General features: G+C 34.3%; 2 protein-coding genes across 2 annotated transcripts in view; both read left to right on the top strand.

Annotated features, from left to right (window-relative positions):
* LOC144549651 (uncharacterized) overlaps nucleotides 1-22055 on the top strand; it is a 30716-nt gene extending 8661 nt beyond the window's left edge. Inside the window, exon 6 of the mRNA XM_078298421.1 lies at nucleotides 21206-22055. Within this exon, the coding sequence (XP_078154547.1) occupies nucleotides 21206-21937 (732 nt within the window). The 3' untranslated portion in view covers nucleotides 21938-22055. The remainder of the gene's footprint in view (nucleotides 1-21205) is intronic.
* Nucleotides 15450-20557, top strand: LOC144549652 (uncharacterized). Its single transcript, XM_078298422.1, has 5 exons — nucleotides 15450-15834; nucleotides 16771-17262; nucleotides 18904-18984; nucleotides 19980-20365; nucleotides 20451-20557. Exons 1-5 carry the CDS (start codon nucleotides 15564-15566, stop codon nucleotides 20469-20471), a joined length of 1251 nt encoding a protein of 416 aa, XP_078154548.1. The 5' UTR covers nucleotides 15450-15563; the 3' UTR covers nucleotides 20472-20557.
* Nucleotides 22056-25218: the final 3163 nt, after the last annotated feature.

The raw sequence follows: 25218 nt of genomic DNA, 5'->3' as shown, positions 1-25218 counted from the left end.
GAAAAGCTAGATAGTTTTTGAAATTCTTTATTTTTTTTTTTTTGGATATTAATAAAAACTTCAGTATGTTTTTCTTGGAGCGTGCTTACATTTTTCTGTTTTCAAGATTTGTGTAACTACAGTCAAGAAGTGATTGACCATACTGTCACTACTACAGAAATGTAGTCTTCTATCGGGTTAAAACTGAATTTGCTAACGGATCCGTACTGCTAGATCAACTATCGGCTCATTGCCGTAACAAGAACCACCGGCCTTCTTTTATCGGTATGGAACCAAATACCTAATAGTGTTAGTGTTTTAGAGCAACTATTTGCTCTATGATATTGTTCATAAAATGATTAACTTGTTCAATTAATCCTTAGAGTTTTGACTTAATAGTTCATTCCTAGTTGGGGAATGAATTGTAAAGCACTAATGCAATAAATATTGAACTCTAAATGATCCTTAATTGGTGTAATTAAAAAAAACCCTAATTACAACTAAGATCACTGTGAGGATTAAATGTTGATCAAATATCACATGTCAAAAAATGAAAATATTCTATTACCCAATTAGCAAGAAACCCAATTCTGATCGAACTGTCCAAATCTAAACAGAAATATTTTGTTACCTCAGAGAGTCCGAGGTATGGATTCCTCACTACCGGACCCAGTAGATCTATTTTCACGGTCAAACCAATTTCGGTCAGGAAATAAAATTGCTGTCATTCCAAAAGAATAACAGGAACCTATTATTTTAATCACAACCGTTCAAATTTTTCCCTATGCGAATCTCAAGAAAGAAAGTTTTACAAACACGAATCTAAACAAAAATCAACGGTTCTGATATGAATAACGGATCAATCTGTATCATAATATGCATATATATTACGGATCAATATGTATCATAAATCAATATCTCTATTTTCAAAATTCAAATAATTGATCCAACTAGTTAAACATAATTACCATATAAAAATGTATTTGCGGTCAAAAGTTTAATTTTTTTAGAATTTTTTACTATATTACTAGATAGGTTGAAAATCATTGTTTTTGGATGGTCCAGAATTTTAAGATTTTCTACCTATCTTAATAAACTAGTGAAATAATTCTTGAAAATGTAAAATTTGACATGCAAGTACACTTTTATATATATGAAGATCATATCAAACATTTCAAATTAATTGTTTGGATTAAAACACAAAGATATGAGTCCAACTGTGTAATATGCATATTAGTCCCACTCAACAATAGCTATTATATTAATGCACGTTTGATTACAACTTATGATATCTAGTTATTATATATTGCACGTTTGTCTCTTTTCAATTGAGGGTTTTGAGAGGTGAATACTTGAACCTTTGAGCAAAATGAAATTGAGGTCTTAATAGGAACTTATTGTTTATTGTCTTTTTGGGCCTATCATGTTTTATTTATTACCTCAAAATATCTATGAAAAATTGAAGTAATTAAACTCTGCATATTCCTAATTATCAAAATACTACAATTAGCTTGTGTTTAGAATGCAGTCTAGATTTTGCCTTTTGTTGTCCATTATGTCCATCACTTTAATTTATGATGTGGCTATATGAAATTTTTTCTATATAAATGAAATATTTTAGTAACCTATTTAAGTAAAGATTGAAAGTCAAGTCATTTGACTATTTAATATCTAGAAGGAATCTTCGTCTATACAATTTTAGTAGTCTCCACTAAATTTAAAAAAAAAAAAAAAAATTCTATTTGGAAAACATTATCTGATTTTCACGTCTTGCTATTTAGATAACATCTGTTAGCATGCACTAAACAAGGTCACCAAAAATTACCCTAATTATGAGTAAAAATTAGAGTTTAAGATAAAATCTTTCTAGATAACTTACTACTAGACTAACAGTTAATTAGCTTTGAATTAAGATTGTGGCCTGTGGGACCCACCTAAGGATTAATTGGTCATTAGTGTTTCACCATTTGGCATTTCTTTTTTGCCTAAATATAGCCAAAGAAGGTTAAAACCTCGTCGCAAAAAATAAATTACAGCTTTCTTTTAAGTTGTTCAAATTGTACTGTGGAATTATCCTTCTCAGGACAAAATGTAATTACCTATATTTAACTTTTTTATATCCTTTGCCTGAATATCTCTTTTTAATTCGTTGTAATGTCCCGAAAAATTCAGTCGTTATTATTTATGTTCAAAAAAAAAATCACAATAAAATATAATAAAGATGATATTTGTTTTAGTAGCATATTTAAAGTCTATGTTTGTAATATTCTATAAAGTTGAGAAGTTTTATGAAAATTCTATATCTAATTCATTTGTTTTAAATAAGTTTCTTTCATATAACTGCTCGGTAAAATTGAGGAGGCGCTACAAATTAACCGATCCGCTTCATTCGGCATATTAACCTGATAACAATGTTTATTTTAATAACTATTTTAGAAACGGTTTCGAAGCATTCCTATTTAAATTTTAAACTCCTGATAAATGCACCTCTTCTATTAATGCACCGTTTCGGATTACACTCTAACTACATATACATAATAAAATATCAAAATTGATAGACTCGATTCCTTTCTCTCTGTTTTATATCCGACAGACGCTTCCATTCTCTCGTTTTGATATCCGATATGAATACAAAAAAAAAAAATGAAAATTCCTTTTCTTACTACCACTGGATATGAATCATTTTGATTGATATCTCATTTTCCAACATAGTCCATTTAACAAAATTCTCATTTCAATCATTGGACGATTGTCTGTCTGATTTGAATTTTGACTACGTCGCAGTGATTTTGAGTTGTTACAATTGAATTTGAAGTTCTGAATATCTCGCTATCAGGTAACTAGATTTCTCTATAACTGTGTTTTCGTTTTGTATGGTTGATTTGAATATTGGTATTGCATATTGAATTATGATGGCATATTTAACGGGATAGTGGGTCTAAGGTTGGAATTTGATATGTGATTGCAGCCTCTCACTGTTGGATGGATTTCCCAATAGATTGGCGGCATTCCAATGTTGGATGGATTTCCCATTGAATTGGCGGTTTAAAGGAATTGTGTTATGAGAATGTGAAAATTGTCTGTGACAGGGATCACACGTGTGTGAATATGATGTGACTTGTTTTATGGATAACTTAGACCGATGTGCTATTGCTGGTTAAATATGCGTGCATAATTTGATGTGTATTTGTGTGAATTAATCTAGCCTATTTAATTGGTTGTTAAATTAAGCCAATTATAGAGAAGCGCGTCGTTAAATAACCAGTTACTGAGTTTTGTAGCTGATTCCGTTTTGTTGTTTTCTTTTCATTTCTGTTGGCGACGTAGGTTGATGGGCCAAGGAAAGATGTGAAAATGCTTATATAATTATGCTCCGGATGGTAAAAATCTGGGGTGTGACATTCCTCTATCCTCACTCATAATTTTGCATGATCTTGTGGAGGCCTGTAAAAGAAAGAGGCAGAAAGAAGAACAGGAAATATATCATCTCATATATTAATTTTTAATCTTCATAGAAAATCTAGAAGTTCAAAATGATTAAGAGATTGAGATCTCGAAATGCAATGAGGAGACTTGAAGAACAGAGCTTGTCAAGTGCAGCTCATAATTCTTCAATGAGCTCTGATACACCGCAAGACGAGTCGCCGAACAATGCCAAGCAAGCCCCACAAAGCTTGGTGGTCTCATTTTACGAAACAAAGATAGCCGGCCGGTGTGCCCCGTCAGGTCCCCATCTCAGGGAACAGAAGCATTATCAGTCATTCATTCTCTATTTCTGTCGAAGGAAGGGAAAACGGTGCCCTATTATGTTGTGTTGACAGTGACCATGTTAAAATCTTCTGGGACATGCGATCGGCTAAGTTTTCAGAAAGTCCCAAGCCCATAAGCGGATATTATGTCGCAATTGTAAGCCAAGAAGAAGCGGCTATTTTAGAGTATGCTTACTTTGCGGGTGTTTAATTATAATTTTTTTTGTGATTGAACAGATATCAATGGATGTGAGAAACACCTGTGCAAGGACGGCACTTGCATTAACACAGAAGGAAGCTACGAATGTTCATGCCCAGGAGGCAGAAAAGGTGACGGCAAAACAGAACGTTGCATCGAGATTCCAGAGAAGTTTCCCTATCCTGCTCGGGTGGCGATATGTAAGTATTCTTTCTGGATTGACAAGTTATTGTCCAATATAAAGTGCAGATAAATCGCTTGGCTCTTCTCAGAAATAGTAATAATAATAATAATAAAACAGAACCTAAGTATTCATAATTACATGATATAAACAAATGACAAAGGATTTTGCAAATTAAATTGTCCTTATAAGTGGTATTACAAAGTCCTAAATATGTGATAATCAATGAAATTGACAATAAATAACAATAATGATATTACAAATAACAAAAACAATAACAATAGTAATGATGGCAATGATGGTGACAATAATTACAGCCATCATCATCATTGATTTTCTTGTTGTAGCCATGGATATTCTCCGGTTATGTCAGTTGTTACTAACATTGCTGTCAATACAACTCATTTGAAGAATGCATTGGCAGCCGACTTATTTTGACAACCGATATCAAAGGTTAACTGAAATGAACAATAATAATTTGCCAGATAATTGTTCAGAACAGAGTATCCTATTTCACACCCTTATCACAGCAATTTTGCGCCTGCTTTATACTGTTCACTTTACAAAAGAATTGAATTGCAGATAAATAAATTGTAGTCATTCTCTTTCTTTAACAAATGCAGCTTCTATCCTTGGTGTTGCTATTTTGTTGGGCTTATGTTTTCTGGTAGCCACACATCAACAGAATAAAAGACACATCAAAGAAAAAGAAGAGTATGAAACATACTACCAGATGATGAAAAACCACCTTCCTATGTTTAGTAAAAAGCAGATAGAAGTTGCAACCAATAATTTTGCTGAAACTCATCAAATTGTGGCCATAAAGAAAGCAAAGGAACTTGAAGAAAGACAAATCGAAGAATTTGTGAATGGAATTATTCATATTTCAAAAAATCGGAATCGGAATCGGATTTTTGACCGCCGAGTTAGAATCAGATGAATCGGTCGGAATCGGAAGAATCAGATTGGTAACTTGGGTTTTTTTGGCAGAAACCTTGTTTTGTAGCCAAAAAGTAGAAAAAAATTGATAAAAATAATTTATAAAAAAACTATATTAAGACAAAATATTACACTCAAATAATCCAATAAAAAGCTTTTTTTTGTACTTATATTGAGCTCTTTATAAACCATAATGTAAACCACAATAAATATATAAAAAAACGAAATTAAAATATATAAATATATAACAAAACAAAATATAAATATAAATATAATTTTGTAACGTACCAATAAAGCTAGAACACATCACTAGATCATACAATTTTTTACAACAAATTTTTTTCTCTTTGCTTCGATTTAGAATGTTAGTTTTTTTTTTCGAAGTTAGAATGCTAATTCTGTTATCAATTTATAGATGAAAATTACACACCCAATTATCACCTCTGCTTATTATACGCTATACAAATTAGTAAATCACATGATATGTTTTTTTTTTTAAGTCAATTTCTTTTAGAGTGTTATATCCATGTCAATTTTCATGAAAATTACACACCCAATCTTTTTTTTTTTACTGTTAAGTCAATTTGACTTCGATTTAGATTGTTGTGTGTATCCATGTCCGACAAAAATTTTATTTTTTCATTTCTTCTCTCTTGAGGGGCCCGCATATCTCTCCTTTGCAAGAAACCTCTGGCCAATGGAAACAAAGCTGGCCATCCTTTCTAATTCAATTTCGGGCCCAGCTGCAGAGAAAATCCATTTAATATTTCGCTGCCCCTGCTCATTTACGCACTGACCCACCCATATCTCTTTCTTCTTCTTCACGACGTTCACGTGGGTCAAATTCAACCCGTTCGCCCTTTCCTCTGCACTAGTTACTTAGCAAAACCAAATTGAACAAAAAAAAAAAATGCAGAATCAGTGAGACAATCAACCCAAAATGTGAGAATCTGTCTGGAATCAGTGCAGACTTTGAGTCCTTTCTCTCCTCTGGCGCTATTGAAGCTCAAATGGCGCTCCCGATCCTTTGAGTCCTTTCTCCTCCGCCTTTCACTCAAATGGCACAGGTGCACCTCTTTCTCCTCCGCCTTGAATCGGCACAGGTTAGTGAAATTAAAAATATTTTTTCTTTAAATCGGCTCAATTTGCTTTAAATCGGTGTAAATCAGACGAAAAATCAGAAAATCGGCCGATTCCGTCACTGTTCATCCGATTTTTTTGGAAAAAATAGCACAAACTTGAGAATCGGGCAAAAATCGGCTCGGTCCCGTCCGATTCCGATTTGACTCGGAATCGGCCGATTTTTTGAACTATGGAATTATTCTTCTTTCACAAATAAACCACAAGAATATATATAGTTAGATTATTGGGTTGTTGTCTGGAGCATAAGATCCCTATGTTGGTCTATTAATTTGTTCCCAATGGGACACTTTTTAAGTTGCTTCATAGAAACAGTAGTAGAAGGCCAATCTCCTTGGTAGTCGGCTAAAAATTGCTCTAGATTCAGCGATGGCTCTAGATTATCTGCACTCTTCTATTTCTCGCTCTATCATTCATGGCGATGTTAGGTCGGCTAATATACTACTAGATGCTAACTACACTACGAAGGTGTCCGATTTTGGAGCTTCAAGTGCTGTGCCAGTAAACGAAATTGTTAAGCTTGTCTATTATTCACATGGGTATGTAGATCCTGAGTGCTTTTATACAGAGTTAATAACCAAGAAAAGTGATGTGTATAGCTTTGGGGTAGTAATTAATGTTGGAGCTCCTAATTAACTAGAAAGGAGGCAGTTTATGATGAAAAGGGGGAAAAGCAGCCATTGGCTACATCTTTTCTTTCAAAAGCAAGGCAAAATGAGCATCTTGAGATGTTGGATGAGGAAATAGTAACTAATGACGAGAATGTTATGAAGGTTCTCGAAGAAATTTGTGACATTTCTCTGCCGCGTCTGAGCCCAAAAGACGATAGGCCAACAATGGAGCAAGTTGTGGAGCAATTACAAAGTTAGTGAGGTTCCATATCAGCTCCCCGGGCCACCAAATTGATCAAGGAGAGATGGAGAGCTTGCTCAGGAAATTTCCATCTATATCAGATGTATCTAGTTCGAATAGTACCCAATATAATTCAATGCTCGAAATCAGCACCGGAGGACCGAGGTGAGGTGGATGAATTAAACCTGCTTCAAATTTGGTTTTGTGTTATAAGATGCATGCAAAATTCTGTAACTATTTTCTTTGATTGTTTTCTTGCAAATCAGTTGTTACTTATGTTGTTTTTCTGAGTGTACTGTGCCAAATAGAAGTTTGCCGCTCTATTATTGTAGTGTTTAGTTCCGGGACATGTATACATGTAAAATAGAACTATATTGGAATTTAACTTTTTTATTTACAAGACGACAACAAAAGGTACCAACAAAAGTAAAAAATAGCAAATACTTATGTATGCTAACAAAATAAATACCCCTATCAAAAGTCCTTTTACACATACCCTCTGCATTAGAGGACCCACGTTAAGGCTCCCAATTAAGTGTCATTATAGATCAATCGAGAGGTACGTAATGCATGAGGGGTGCTGGTGTAGAGCAGAGAGCATAGACTTTGAAACATAGAAGGAAAGATCAGCCATTCCGGACTGGAATTGGCTGATCCGGACTGGAATCGGATTGTACCAATTCAATTTTGGATCGAGTTACATGGTAGGCTATTTTCTCATCGGATGACTTGAACGCATTGTGTGTTAGTTGAAAACAAATAGGTTTACCACTGCACTTCATCTTTGAAAATAAAAGTTAATTTCCCATATAAACTTTGAAAATATCCAATTTTCCCAACAAAACAACATAATTTCCAATATCCCCATACAAATTTGATATTATTTCTTCTATCCTCTTTTACCAAAATTTTTATATATACCATACGCTCAAGAAAGATAAACCAAACCATCACGTTTTCTGAAAATTTCGAATTTTGACACGGCCGCATCCCCAAGGTGCGGCCACTCCTTTTTTTTTTTTGTTCAGATTGAACTGCCACACAAGAAGGAGACAAAAAAAAGAAAAAAATGAGTCTCATCTCCTAGATGCGGCCCGCAAAAAAGTGGCCGCATCTAGGCGATGCGGCCATATCACAGTCTAACGGTTTGGATCGACGATTTGGACTTTGAAAATGAAAAAAATAGATGTTGTAACTTTCTCCCTCCTCTCTCTCTCTCTCTCTCTCTCTCTCTCTCTCTATATATATATATATATATAATTTTGGCAGGAGATTTTGGATTATTTGGTGTCCGGACCTTCTTATTTTTAGAATTTTCAGCCAACTTTTGTTATTTTTAATATTTTATTTATTTTATTTCTTATGAATAAAAATTGCGGAACAAGAAGACTTCACAGTCAAACTCAACAGGAAAGTAGTTCAACATTAATAATTGCAAAGAACAATTATTGCTCTCTGTAACAGAATATTTGAGTTTGAATTCGGACAGTCTGATCTTCTTTGGCACGGATATTAAATCTCCCATACATTCCACCTCAGATTAGATTATCCAGGATTCTAATCGGATGGTCTGAATTCAAACTAAAATATTCCGTTACCTCAAAGAATATGGATTCCTGAACTTATATTTTTTGAAAAATAGTGGTATTACCACCGATTTCATAGAAATCAAGCATATTTGATATGGTACCTAAAATTGATACCAAAATCAAATATGAAAAGTTGTACATCAAGTCATCATCAACAAACATAAAAGCATACAAATAGAGATAGTACCACAGCAAAAACTAAATGGGAAATAAAATGAATACTAAGCCAAAGAACAAGTCTCAAAAAGCAAGCATATCATAGAAGACTAGTAATCCAATAAATCCTCATCCGACAGCACGTCTCCAGACATATGATCTGGGGGGTTGCCGGCTCCAAGAGCTTGAGTGGCCTCTGCCTCCGCCAGTATCTGAACTGGAAGGTCCTTAACATCACATGGAAGCATTAGACTTGTTAGAGAAAATTTCATCATGGATTTAACACCAGTTGTTGACAAATTAACCGTGTGTAACCCAACGGATTCAGCCTATCAGCCCATCTAATATATATTTCCGTCCCCAAAACTCATCCCGTGTCACTCCACAATATTCGTCATTATGCATGATTAATTAAACTAAGTATAGCGATGAAAATTCCATTCCTTTTTCCTGATGGGGGATCGAACAAGTTATTTTGAAAATTCCATTCCTTTTCCACATTCAGAGCATAGCAACTTTTTGAAAAGGTGTACCGGCAACAGCAATGTGCGCACATTAGAACAAAGTGTTGATCAAATTTCATAGATAAAAAAAATGAAAATATTCTATTACCCAATTAGCAAGATACCCAATTCTGATCGGACGGTCCAAATCTAAACAGAAATATTTTGTTACCTCAGAGAGTATTGTCATGGTCAAATCAAGTTCGGTCAGGAAATAAATTTGCTGTTATTCCAAAAGAATAACAGGAACCTATTATTCCGATCATAACCATTCAAAATTTCCATATGCGAGACTGCGAGAGCATGGTTGGAAGAGAAGAAAGGGTTAACGGAGCGAGTTATAGAGTCCATATTCGCTCAGGTACCGTACCTGAGATGCATTTTAAAAGGATGAACGGTCTAGATTAATTTTATTCAAATCAAAATCAATTCAGTAGCTGCTGTGACTGTAGGGGCTGCTTTAAGATTTGTGCCAAACTAAAAGCACGGCTCTAATTTTCAACTGATACCTGAACACCTTAGGTACCTTGACTGATGCGGATTCAAAGTTACATACCAGTTTTACCCAGTGTTGTAAAAAACATCCGTTTAGCCGATTAATCGGCCAATTAATCGTTTTCCTGACTAATCGGTCAATTATTTCTGATTATTCCTAATTATTACCAATTAATCGTTTGACGGCACTCTATCAGTCCGACAACTGCATACTGTTATTTACAACACCGGTTTTACCATAGAAGCATCCAAAAAATTGATCGCTATTTTGTCTTCTTTTCTATAGAAACATTCCTCTTAAATTAGAATCAAAAGTTACTTCGGAACATTTCTCTCCTTTGATACACTTGTGGAACCAGTAACTTAGATTTAATTATTCCCTCCCATCTATTTCCCTCCCCTTCCAGAGGAGAGGCGGATAGAATCGGTATCACCCCAGGTACCTGAGTGCAAGTTGTGAATTCGAACTGTTCATTTTACACAACCTCAACAGTTATTGGATTGAGTTTGATCTAGATGGAATTAATCTGGGCCGTCAACTTTTATTAATTGCACCTTAGGTACCTGTGGGGACACGGACTCGTGCAGATAGGGGTGTTCAAACGGTCAGTTCGGTTGAAACCGAACTAAAATTGTCAAACCAAACTTTTTTTCTGTTTTCAAAATTAGAACCGAACTGAACCATTTAAACCTATCAACCGATTAAAAACTGAACCAAACAAACCGAACCAAATTTCGGTTTGTTCGGTTGAACCGAAATAAGCATGAGAGTGGAAAAGGCATCTTAATTCCTTGAGAATTTTCAAATAATCAAGTGTAAAATATCCATAGCAACTACCTTGATCTCTTCTTCTTTGATCAATCAAATTTAGAAACCCATCAAATTCAAATCAAACCCTCAAATCTATCCAAAATTAGAATTAAAAAAAGTATAAAATCTTACCTTAGCAGGCAAGCAGGAGAATTAGAGGATAGAAACAATAACGAAGGGAGCAATCATCAGAGGGGGCCAAGAGAGAGAAAGTGAGAGTGTGGAGCGTCGTTTTAGAAAACAAAAACAAAAAACAAAGAGTGGGGAGCGAAGGTTGGGGGAGGAGACCGAGGGGAGAGTTCAGATCCAGCGAAGTAACTCAATTTTTGGGTTTTAAATCAGGACCATCCGATTTGAATCCGTGATAATCTATCCGAAGTGGAGCGCACACATTCCGAGAGATGAATTCGAATTGCAAAGCAATCTCAAACGACGGATTCGAATCGGATGGTCTCGATCCAAAACCCAAAGATTGGGTTACTTTAGGAGATCCGGACCCCTGGACAGAGGGGTTTGGTTTTCAAAAGAAAAGTTGGGTTTGATTAAGAGATCGAGTAGGGAAATATTCGACACTTTTATAATAATTATGGGTTCGGTAGGTTCGGTTCAATCAGTTTTAAAAATTATAAACCGAATTAATTAAGTAAAACCAAAATAGATCAAAAATTGAACCAAACTGAACCATTTAAACCAAAATATGTCGGTTCGGTTTAAAACCAAACAAACCGAACCATTTGAACAACCCTAGCTCCGGAGCAACTTGCTCTCCGCTATCTTGGGAGCCTAGATCATGCCGGTTTTTTATTAATAAAAAATAAAAAAATAAAAATATCACAAAAGGGGATCATTTAGCTAGAAAATCAAAATCTATGTAAAATGGGATGGTTTATCCCGTCCAGCTATAGTGTCTGGACGGGACAAACCATTATGTCCCGTTAATCTTAACTCTAATTAGCGATTTAACTTTTAAAAAAAATCTTGGATGTGATAGATTATCCCTTCCAGCATTGTAGCATTTTTTGTCTACTTGGCGCTTTCTCGATATTTGTTTATTTTAGTTTTGATTAATAAAAAAATCGACTAGTTCATGCGGTATTGTTACCAAAAAAATACCAATATATTTTGGAAAACCATATTTCTTTTTCAATACTTTATTGCTTTTTCAAGCAACTTAATATATATGCTTATCGAATAAAAAAAGAAATTCTAGACACCTACATGTGCACCGAATAAAAAAAGAGATTTTAGATGCCTACAATTATGCTTAGAGTTATGCTTACTCAATAGAGAGAATCTATTAACTACTTTTATTTTTCCCTCCTTACCCAATATATTAGTTTTCCCTTCCTTTCTAAAAAATCTTCCGGAGTAGTTCTATATTAAGGAACATGTTCGCATCCTAACCAAGGTAGTTGCCATCTCGTCCCGTTAATCTTAACTTTAATTAGCGATTTAACTTCAGAAAATAAGATATCTTAGACGGTATCGATTATCCCGTCTAGCACTGGACGGGATAAAACCATGCTTACCGAATAAAGAAACATATTTTAGACACCTACATTTATGCATACAGTTATGCTTACTCAATAGAGATTCTATTGACTGCTTTTATTTTTCCTTCCTTACCTAAAATATTAGTTTTCCCTTCCTCTCTAAGAAAACTTCCGGTGCAGCTCCATATTAAGTAGAGCTACTAATGATTAAGGTTCGGCTCAAACTCGGCGCGGTTTGTCAATTGTAGCCCAATGATTCAGCTCTTAACTCGTCTTGCTTTTGAAATAAAAAGCTCGGCTCGACTCGGCTCACGAGCTCAAAAGTCGGCTCGCGAGTCAGCTCATATTTTTAATTGATGTTTGATTCATATTGCCATTAGAGGGTAGATGTTAGATGTAAAAGTAAATTTTAATATGGATAATGCAATGGTGAGATCTAACAATAAATTTTAATACGGATAAGGCAATGTTGAGATGTAACAGTAAATTATAATTTTCATAAGGTAATTAAAGACAAACTATCAGTAAATTATGAATGCTTTGTATTTGTAAATTATGAAGTCAAGCTAGCTTTGGGCCCGCCCAAGCATATTTTGACCTATAAACAAACGCCACGCGTCCAATGGGTTATCGGACATAATTTTTTTATGTGAATAATACTGTGATTAAAAACAATTTGAAATTTGGAAAAAAAATTGAAATTTAAAAAAAAAAATGAAATTTAGAAAAAAAAAATGAATATTCTGACCTATATCAATGTAGATAAATGAATATTTCTCAGACAAATTAATCGTTGTTAGCTGTGATAAATCATAAATATGATCAATCGTTTGCATTTGAACTGGCTCGCAAGTCGAGCCGAGTCGAGCCAAGTGTTTACATGAGCCGAACCGAGTTGAGTTTGCACTTTTTTCAGTTTCGAGTATGATTCGTTATGAAATATTGAGCCGTTCAGCTCATTAATTTGCGAGCCGGCTCGACTCATTATCACCCCTAGTATTAAGGGACCTGTTCGCATCCTAACCAAGGTACTTGCCATCACCAAGCTTTGGCACACTATTCGAGGGCTATATATAGTTAAGCTATAGTGTTTGAAGGGATAATCTATCACGTCCAAGATTTTTTTTAAAAGTTAAATCGCTAATTAGAGTTAAGATTAACGGGACGTAATGGTTTGTCCCGTCCGGACACTGTAGCTGGACGGGATAAACCATCCCATTTTACATAGATTTTGATTTTCTAGCAAAAAGACCCCCTTTTGCGATTTTTTTTTAAATTTTTTTAATAAAAAACCCGCATGATCTAGGCTCCCAAGATAGCGGAGAGCAAGTTGCTCCGCAACTAGGGGTTTTCAAATGGTTCGGTTTGTTTGGTTTTAAACCGAACCGACAGATTTTGGTTTAAATGGTTCAGTTTGGTTCAATTTTTGATCTATTTTGGTTTTACTTAATTGATTCGGTTTATAATTTTTAAAACCGATTGAACCGAACCTACCGAACCCATTCTTATAATAAAAGTGTCGAATATTTCCCTACTCGATCTCTTAATCAAACCCAACTTTTCTTTTGAAAACCAAACCCCTCTGTCCAGGGGTCCGGATCTCCTAAAGTAACCCAATCTTTGGGTTTTGGATCGAGACCATCCGATTCGAATCCGTCGTTTGAGATGGTTTATCCCGTCCAGCTACAGTGTCTGGACGGAACAAACCATTACGTCCCGTTAATCTTAACTCTAATTAGCGATTTAACTTAAAAATATATATATTGGATGTGATAGATTATCCCTTCCAGCATTGTAGCATTTGTTTTCTACTTGGCGCTTTCTCGATATTTATTTATTTTAGTTTTGATTAATAAAAAAATCGACTAGTTCGTGCGGTATTGTTACCAAAAAAATACCAATATATTTTGGAAAATCATATTTCTTTTTCAATACTTTATTGCTTTTTCAAGCAGCTTAATATATATGCTTATCGAATAAAAAAAGAAATTCTAGACACCTACATGTGCACCGAATAAAAAAAGAGATGTTAGATGCCTACAATTATGCTTAGAGTTATGCTTACTCAATAGAGAGATTCTATTAACTACTTTTATTTTTTTCTTCCTTACCCAATATATTAGTTTTCCCTTCCTTTCTAAAAAATCTTCCGGAGCAGTTCTATATTAAGGGACATGTTCGCATCCTAACCAAGGTAGTTGCCATCTCGTCCCGTTAATCTTGACTTTAATTAGCGATTTAACTTGAGAAAATAAGATATCTTAGACGGTATCGATTATCCCGTCTAGCACTGGACGGGATAAAACCATGCTTACCGAATAAAGAAACATATTTTAGACACCTACATTTATGCATACAGTTATGCTTACTCAATAGAGATTCTATTGACTGCTTTTATTTTTCCTTCCTTACCTAAAATATTAGTTTTCCCTTCCTCTCTAAGAAATCTTCCGGTGCAGCTCCATATTAAGTAGAGCTACTAATGATTAAGGTTCGGCTCAAACTCGGCTCGGCTCGTCAATTGTAGCCCAATGATTCGGCTCTTAACTCGTCTCGCTTTTGAAATAAAAAGTTCGGCTTGTCTCGGCTCATGTAAACACTTGACTCGGCTCACGAGCTCAAAAGTCGGCTTGCGAGTCAACTCATATTTTTAATTGATGTTTGATTCATATTGCCATTAGAGGGTAGATGTTAGATATAAAAGTAAATTTTAATATGGATAATGCAATGGTGAGATCTAACAATAAATTTTAATACGGATAAGGCAATGTTGAGATGTAACAGTAAATTATGATTTTCATAAGGTAATTAAAGACAAACTATCAGTAAATTATGAATGCTCTGTATTTGTAAATTATGAAGTCAAGCTAGCTTTGGGCCCGCCCAAGCATAGTCTGACCTATAAACAAACGCCACGCGTCCAATGGGTTATCGGACAGAATTTTTTTATGTGAATAATACTGTGATGAAAAACAATTTGAAATTTGGAAAAAAAATTGAAATTTAAAAAAAAATGAAATTTAGAAAAAAAATTTGAATATTCTGACCTATATCAATGTAGATAAATGAATATTTCTCAGACAAATTAACCGTTGTTAGCTGAGATAAATCATAAATATGATCAATCGTTTGCATTTGAACTGGCTCGCAAGTTGAGCCGAGTCAAGCCAAGTGTTTACATGAGCCGAGCCGAGTTGAGTTTGGGCTTTTTTCAATTTCGAGTCTGATTCGTTATGAAATATTGAGCCGCTCAACTCATTAATTTGCGAGCCAGTTCGACTCATTATCACCCCTAGTATTAAGGGACCTGTTCGCGTCCTAACCAAGGTACTTGCCATCACCAAGCTTTGGCACACTATTCGAGGGCTATATATAGTTGAGGCAAACTTGCATTTCTTAATTATATAAGATCAATCCTCTATACATTTTTTGCGCAATCTCTCGTGTCAGACACTAGCTAGATTAAGCTCAGAATTAATGGCTAACAAAACCAGTTCTCCTGCAACCGGAGAATCCGAAAATCAGAATGAACATAAGCGCGCACTGATGCCATGCGAGCTCCTTGTAGCGGCTATGGAGGGCGATGAGGCATATTTGAATCAGTGTCTGGGATTGAACACTGAAGAAGAAGACCATCCTCAACCATCAAAAGAAGAAGAAGAAGAAGAACAACCCCTTCATACGATGGTATCTGTTGATGATGACACACCAATGGAACCCTCTGATGGCCTGATCAGGAGCGCAGCAGGTAATATATATATTTTTTTGCCAATACGAGAATAACATAGTACCAGGCATGGTACATTAGTCTTGGTCTATTAATTATTTAGTGCTAAGAATATAAAGAGAAAGAAATATACATTTGATCTGGTTGATGGCACTACTACACAATTTTAAATCAGCACCGTTTTTTTTTTTTAATATTGAAAACTGGTTTTACTACCGGTGTTCATTGGATCGTTGCTGATTCTACGATTGATTTCACAGTTTGTTCTGTCCTTTTCTCTTGTATCATGATGCATATCATTTTGAACACTTATTCATATCGTTGTACTCTTTCTGAAGGAATACAAAATTGTTCCCAATTCTTTCAACTTCCATATCCATTATTCCACTGGACACATCAATTTACTTTTCTTTTCTTTTTTCTTTTTCTTCTTTTTTTTTTCTTTTTTTTTCTTTTTCTTTTGTTTCTTTTTCTTTTTCTTTTTTCTTTTTTTTTTTTTTTGTTTTTTTGCCCAATAACAACTGTCCAAATAGTTACTAACATGAGGAGCGACTATCCAAATGTCAGAAATGATTGACAGTACCAGCACCCAAAATAACAGAAATAAATCTGCTGCAATCCTTCGTGTGTGAACAATAATTTTAAAATTCCTGCTTTTCCAAATCTAGCCATTGAATATTTTTCGGAAACGAATCTCGAAGCAACTCTTTTAAAAAAATCTGTGCACGCATCTTGAAGTATTTTAACAAATATGGATTTAAAATAGCAGGGATTCAAGGTTACTGTTGACTTACTGGGATTGCCAAAAAAATGTCCTAGTTACTGATCCAATTCATCTGATTTCAATTTTATGGTCAAGTGTCCGAGTCCGATTTTGTGGAATATGGCACAAATGTAGTAGACTAGTGTCCGTTTGATCATGTGGGCTAAACTGACAATTGACAATTCCTTTTACAGGTATGGGGGATACCATTCTTCACATACTCTCTGCCAATGGCCACGAAAAACTTGTGTCTAAAATATGTCTGAAGGATAGCTCATTGCTGAAGGCACACAATGTAAGAAATGAGACACCCTTCCACCATGCTGCAAGATTTGGGCACGAAAACACCATTTCAAAGTTGATCCATTGTGCCAAATCGGTATTCGGTGAGGATGGGTTGAAAGAGCTGCTTAGACAAAAGAACTGTCTGGGGGAAACAGCCTTACATGAAGCTGCTCGACATGGTCATGGAGCTGTCGTCTCGATTCTGATGGAAGAAGACATAGAATTGGCGGGGCTGGTCAACAATGATTCTGTATCTCCCTTGTACCTGGCTACTGCAAGGGGATCAGTCGATCTGGTACATAGTATGGTGGAAAAACTGTTGGGTCAGGAAATTAGACCAGCTTTTTACTCAGGACCGAAACAACAGACAGCGTTGTTTGCTGCAGTGCTCCAAGGCACAGGTATATATATAATAACAATATTGATTATTTTATTTTACTCAACTTCAGAGGGAAGTCCCTGCTAAGTTTTGTTCAGATGGTCTAGTTTCTTTTAATTATATTATAAATCAAATTAAATATATTTTGGTCAAAGCAGTTCGGTTGTTATATGTTCATTTTGTTTGGTACGGTTTTGATGGTTGAAAACTAAATAAACTTAACAAATCAATCAAACCAAGTCTTGCACATATATTGAGCATAAAATAGGTACTTAATATTTATATTAACGGTCCTTATTTTGCATTTCTCATACTAATTTAGTTAAACCAAAATTAAATTTGGTTTATCGGTTTATTTAGTTGATCAGTTTATTTGGTTTATTTTCTAATTCGATTGGTTGATCGGTTTATTTAGTTGATTCAATTTATATATTTGTCAATGAAAAATATTTGGTTAGACTTATTTTTAGTCTTGTTTATACCAATCGACCAATAAACTACTAAGGGTGGATCTAAAACCAATCAAAATGTGGGTAAGCCACCCCTATGGTTTTAAATTTTACTTATATATACTAAGATTTAATTAAATTTTATTTTTTTTGAAACATTTTATATAGTTTAGCCTCCCTCATAAATTATCACATGTTCACTTGTAGTTAGTGGTGTTCATCGGTTCGGTTTGGTTGAAACCGAACCAAATTAGACAAACCAAAGTTATATTTCGATTTCAAATATAGAACCAAACCGAACCGAACTAATTTAGCATTGCAACTGAACTGAACCAATCCAAAGTTTTATTTCGGTTTATTCGGTTTGTTTGGTTCAAACCGAAATATATTAATTTTTTTATTTAATGCAATTGATTTATAATAAACTGAAGTATATTAAGAAATAAACCAGGATATTAAGAAATAAATTGGAATATTAAGAAATAAACCAATATATTTAAAGTAATTGATTAAGAAATAAATCGAGACGGTCCGGACCAAATTCATAATATATAAAAGTTCGGTCGGTTCGATTATTTTGGTTTTGAAAAAATTGCAAATCGAACTGAACTGAAGTTATAATTTGGTTTTAAAAAGCAAACCTAACCGAACCATTAAACCGAACAAACTGAACCGTTTGGTCCAAACTAATTCAGTTCGGTTCAAAACCGATTAAACTGGACCCAATGAACACCCCTACTTGTAGTCTAGTGGTAAGAGCTTATGTTGTTTTGGAAAGAGCTTGGGTTCAATTTTCACTAACCACAATTTGTATATTTTAATTTTTAGCCCCTTCTATCCAAATTTTCTAGTTCCGCCCCAAGAACTACCAAATGTACCAATGAACTAGCAAATGACTTTGTTTTTGCATCTTTCAGCTTCCTTTAGTTCCTATTGGCCTCTGTTTTAATAGTTCATAGTGACTACATTTCATAAAACTTTTATGCTGTTACCCTGCTTCAATTCATTCTCAGTCAAATGTTGAAATTCAATTTAACTGTAGTCTCAATATTCTGTAATCACAATATCCCTTATAGTTATAAGACGAACTTCTTCCAGTGCATCAAAGAGGAACGTTCTCTCTTGTAAACAGTATAGTATTAAAAAGATTGTATTACATTTGCATATAGTATGCACAATGCCCAAATCCATTCAGTGAGCTGTTTCTCGTTCAGGCAGGGAGGAATTGGGCATGTTCTCTGTTGCAAAACTGTTGAGTCAGAAAGCATTGTTTGCTGCAGTTCTCCAAGGCACAGGTATATATATAATAACAATATTGATTATTTTATTTTACTCAACTTCAGAGGGAAGTCCCTGCTAAGTTTTGTTTAGATGGTCTAGTTTCTTTTAATTAGATTATAAATCAAATCAAATATATTTTCCATAAAGCAGTTGGGTTGTTATATGTTCATTTTGTTTGATACGGTTTTGATGGTTGAAACCAAAATAAACTAAACAAATCAATCAAACCAAGTCTTGCACATATATATATTGAGCATAAAATAGGTACTAATATTTATATTAACGGTTCTTATTTGCATCTTTCATACTAATTTAGTTAAACCAAAATTAAATTTGGTTGATCGGTTTATTTAGTTGATCAGTTTATTTGGTTTAGTTTCTGATTCGATTGGTTGATTAGTTTGTTTAGTTGATTCAATTTATATATTTGTCAATGAAAAATAATTGGTTAGGCTTTTTTTTAGTCTTCTCTATACCAAATCGACCAATGAACTATCCAGGGACGGATCTAAAGCCAATCAAAAGATGGCTAAGCTATCCTATGATTTTAAAATTTTAATTATATACTAAGATTTAATTAAATTTTAATTTTTTGAAACATTTTATATAATTTAGCCCCTCCTCATAAATTATCACATGTTTACTTGTAGTCTAATGATAAGGACTTTTTGTGCTGGGAAGAATTTTGATTCAATTCTCACTAGTCACAATTTTAATATTTTAATTTTTAGCCACTTCTATCCAGATTTTCTAGTTCCCCCCCAGGAACTACCAAATTTACCAATGAACTAGCAAATGACCTTGTAAACGGATGCTTTAAAAGGATTGTAGTACGTTTGCATATAGTATGCACAGATGGTTTGGTGAATAGAGTGTCAAAAATTGGATGCAAAATGCCAAAATCCATTTAGTGAGCTGTTTCTCATTTGGCCAGTGAGGAATTATTATTGCTTACTAATACTGTGCTAGGTTTTCCTAATTGAACTTCTCTATGGTATCTTATTGACAGAACTCACCGAAGAACTACTAAAACTGTACCCAGAACCACTTGGTAAGGAGACAGATGAAACAGGAAGAACTCCTCTCCACTTCGCAGCATTAATTGGAGACTATGATATTGCCGAACTCCTATTGGGTAAAGATCCATCATTGGCATACATCCCAGATTCTGACGGATCATTTCCTATACATACTGCAGTACGAATGGGCCACAGAAAAACGACTCGCCTTCTCTTACAATGGTGCCCTGATCCATGTCAGCTACTTGATGGCAATGGAAAGAACATCCTACACATTGCCGTAGAAGCGGAGACGACAAACATACTTTATAGATCGCTAATATATCCAAATGACAAACTTACCACCTCCTCCTGGAAGAAAATGCTCAATAGAATGGTAAACGCAATGGATCACAAAGGAAACACCCCATTACATTTAGCGGCAGAACATGGATATAATGATGTTATGATTTCTCTTTTAGAAACAACTAAAGTGGATCTGACTTTACAAAACAAGGAAGGTCTAACAGCTCCCGACATTGCAGTGATTCGACTCAGGAAATATACAAAGCCATATGAGGTTAACCTGCTTTCTATTTCTCATCAACCTTGATAGAATTTTCTTTTCTTTAAAAAAATGGTAGCCGACAACCAAACTTTATTAATTGCGTCAATCCAAGATTTTTCCAATGTTGGCTTCAGTACTTCTGCACCATTTCCAGTAATGCATGTTTATTTTCTATATGGTGCTTGTGCCTATGCGTGGAAGTGTCATTTCATTTTTAACAGGTGAATACATTTCGTTGATGATAGTGGTTAGTAAGATCAAATGACCTATCTATTATGTCTTTTGAAAGCAAAAAGAAAAAAAAAAATACATGCATTTGCAACAATTGATGACAACATAAAAAGGCGCAGATTTCCATCACGGCCAATGGGTCAGCACTGCCCATTTCTAAAAGAAGTGCTCTCTTGTAAGGCTTACCTGCAAAATATACATCGATTTTTTTTTTTTTTGAGTAAAGGTTGGAGGTCAAGCCACTCAATTATTTAATACCCTTGTAATACAACAAAAGATTTCCCTCATCCGGGTTTCGAACCCATGACCTTCCACATAGATACCATGTGCCTTTGCTACTATATCAAAGACTAGTTCTTAATATACATCGATCTTGAACTTCAACTTGTATATATTCCTTTAACTTCTCTAAGAAGATACTTTTTTGGCGAATTGCAGATTATTGACGTTTTGTGTGGAGCAATTTACACGGTAATCAGAAAAGCACGTTTCAGTAGAGGTGAATTAATTAGAGGCTCCAATGAGGACGACATTTCGACAACAGACACAAGAGGTGCTAAAAACAGCTCAGAGAGTGTGATGATGAAAGCCGAATTTGTGGGTCTGGGTTCTGTACTTACTGCAACAGTCACATTTGCGGCAGCTTTTACTCTGCCAGGAGGTACAAATCAAGATACCGGCACACCAATTCTAGGAAGGAAGTATATTTTCAAGGCATTTGTCATAGCAGACGGCTATGCATTTCTTCAATCCTTCTTAGCTACTATGTATATTATATACGGCTCGTATTATGGCTATTCTAATGATGATATGGAAAGGTCCATTGATCATTCATTTAATTCACTTGGTATTGCTGCAAGGTCCATGCTCATTGCACTGGGATTAGCTCTGTATCTGCTGCTAGCTCCTATTGGAAATCTTGGGGCTGTAATTCTCGCTGTTTTTCTCTTCACTGTAATTTACGAATATCGATTCTTTGACTCGCCGGCAGGAAAGTGGAACAAGTTGGAAAGACAATTACTGAGACACATTTCCGATAGAGACAGTGGTGTAAAGCCCAAGTCCATCATCTCAGCCAGAGACCGTTTTTATTTGAATACTCAAATGTGGACTCCCGCATATAACAAAATTAGCATGTTCTTAATCATATTTCTGTTTGCACTAATTTAGAATTTACATCATTTCATGATTTAAGATTACAATAACTCTGCTTGTACTGAATCATTTAGAGAATCCTGTAGCACTGAAACAGTTCTTATGTTGCATCACTCAAGTTTTATTTGGTTTTTTCTTTTATTTTAAACAACGATTATTGTTTCAATTACCTATGTATGTTTTTCCGAATTTTTTATTAATATCCAAAAAAAAATAAAGAATAAAAAACTATCTAGATTTTCGAGATATTTCGAAATCTATCCAAACTGCAATTTTTTTTTGCAGTTTTAGACCTACTTTCCGCAAAAATAAATTTGTTTTTTTTAAAAAAAAAAAATAACCCCTTTCCGTAAATATATTTTGTTATTTTGTCTTCTTCTTTTTTAACAAAAAAATTTATAATTTATTTATTTATTATATTGAAATATTTAATATATTTAATATATTTCTTTGAAAATAAATGAAATATTCTATAATTTGATTTATTAGAAAGACTGCGACAAATAACCTGGATCAACATTTTTCAGGCCAGATTTTTCATATCTGTAAGAAAACATAATATATTTCTTTGTGTGTTATTGGAAAAAAAATAAAAATGCTTCGATTTTGAGTTATTGATCTCGGTTCAAAAGTCACTTCTAGATAAATACAGAAAATATTGTGAACCTTCTAGTATATTTAATTTTTAAAAAGTTGTATCTATTTTTGAAAAAAAACAAAAACTTTAAGTTATTTAATGATTGCTATTCAAAAAGAATTATCAAAATAGATACAACTTTTTAGAAATTAAATATACTAGAAGGATCACAATATTTTATGTATTACCTAGGCTAGAAGTGACTTCTGAACCGCGTTTTTTCAATAACTCATAATACAAGCATTTTTTTTTTCCAATAACACACAAAGAAATATATTATTTTTTTCTTACAGCCATGAAAAATACGGCATGAAAAATATTGATCCGAGTTATTTCTCGCAGTCTTTCTTATAAATCAAATTATATAATAATCCATATATTTTCAAAGAAATATATTAAATATTTCTAATATTTAAATATAAAAAATAAATAAATTATATATATAATTTTTTTTTTTAAAAGAGAAAACCGCAAAAATTTTTTGCGGAAAGGGAGTTTGAAAAAAAATTGCAAAAAAATTTTGCGGGTTTGGATAGATTTCAAAATAACTCAAAAAGCTGAATAGTTTTTGAAATTCTTTATTTCTTTTGGATATTAATAAAAACTTCAGTATGTTTTTCTTGGAGCGTGGTTACATTTTTCCGTTTTCAAGATTTGTGTAACTACAGTCAAGAAGTGATTGACCAATACTGTCACTACTACAGAAATGTAGTCTTCTATCGGGTTAAAACCGAAGTTGCTACCCGTTTATGATATTGTTCATAAAAAAATTAACTTGTTCAATTTGATTATTGAGTTTTGATTTACTTAATAGTTCATTCAGAGTTGACGACTCTGAATTGTATAGCACTAAATAAATAAGTAATAAACTCTAAATGATTCTTAATTGGTGTAATTAGCAAGAAACACTAATTACAAACTGTGAGGATTAAGTGTTGATCAAATTTCATAGATAAAAAAAATGAAAATATTCTATTACCCAATTAGCAAGATACCCAATTCTGATCGGACGGTCCAAATCTAAACAGAAATATTTTGTTACCTCAGAGAGTCCGAGGTATGGATTCCTCACTACCGGATAGTGGTTTGCTAACGGGTTACCCGTGACCCGTTCCGGGTAACCCGTTAGGGGTAACGGGTAGGGCGGGTAGACGGGTAGGACGGGTACGGGTACGGGTACAACCCGCAACGGGTAGACGGGTAGTTTTCCCAAAACCTCTACCCTACCCGTTTATTACTCGTACCCGTTGCGGGTTGACGGGTACGGGCGGGTTTTTTTTTTCTGTTTTTTCTGAATTTTTATGCTTTGAGATTCGTGCCAAGTTAAAGGACATATCCCGGAGTCCGTTTAGATATAGGGGTCCGTTTTGAGATTCATGCCAAATTAAAATTGACGACTCAGATCTCATTGACTCATTCTACTCAGTCAGGTATTGCACTGGATCTGAATTCTATAGGGGTCAACTTTGAGATTCATGCCAAATTAAAATTGACGACTCAGATCTCATTCTACTCAGTCAGGTATTGCACTGGATCTGAATTCTAAAAGTAGGCCGCCAAAAAAATTTTGAAATTCAAATTTTGTAACGGGTCAGGTACGGGTACGGGTATGCGGGTAGGCGGGTACGGGTTGGCGGGTAGACGGGTACGGGTACAACGGGTTTTTTTCAAAATTATTTTGTCCGGTCCGTTTATTACCCGTACCCGTCTACCCGTCTACCCGTTTGTACCCGGGCAACGGGTACGGGTACCACGGGTAACGGGTACGGGCCGGGCAAAACGGGTTCAGCCCCTAACGGGTTTAGCAAACCTCTACTACCGGACCCAGTAGATCTATTCTCACGGTCAAACCAATTTCGGTCAGGAAATAAATTTGCTGTTATTCCAAAAGAATAACAGGAACCTATTATTCTAATCACAACCGTTCAAATTTTTCCCTATGCGAATCTCAAGAAAGAAAGTTTTACAAACACGAATCTAAACGAAAATCATCGGTTGTGATATGAATAACAACTATTTGTTCTATGATATTGTTCTCACGGTCAAACCAATTTCGGTCAGGAAATAAAATTGCTGTTATTCCAAAAGAGAACCTATTATTTTAATCACAACCGTTCAAATTTTTCCCTATGCGAATCTCAAGAAATAAAGTTTTACAAACACGAATCTAAACGAAAATCAACGGTTGTGATATGAATAACGGATCAATCTGTATCATAATATGCATATATATTACGGATCAATATGTATCATAAATCAATATCTCTATTTTCAAAATTCAAATAGTTGATCCAACTAGTTAAACATAATTACCATATAAAAATGTATTTGCAGTCAAAAGTTTAAATTTTTTAGAATTTTTTACTATATCATTAGATAGGTTGAAAATCACTGTTTTTGGATGGTCCAGAATTTTAAGATTTTCTACCTATCTTAATAAACTAGTGAAATAATTCTTAAAAATGTAAAATTTGACATGCAAGTACACTTTTATATATATGAAGATCATGTCGAACATTTCAAATTAATTGTTTGGATTAAAACACAAAGATATGAGTCCAACTGTGTAATATGCATATTAGTCCCACTCAACAATAGTTATTACATTAATGCACGTTTGATTACAACTTATGATATCTAGTTATTATATATTGCACGT

This window comes from Carex rostrata, chromosome 35 (genome assembly GCF_964058835.1).
Source record: "Carex rostrata chromosome 35, lpCarRost1.2, whole genome shotgun sequence".
In the NCBI taxonomy this organism is placed as follows: domain Eukaryota; kingdom Viridiplantae; phylum Streptophyta; class Magnoliopsida; order Poales; family Cyperaceae; genus Carex; species Carex rostrata.
This window is presented reverse-complemented; position numbering and strand designations above follow the sequence as displayed.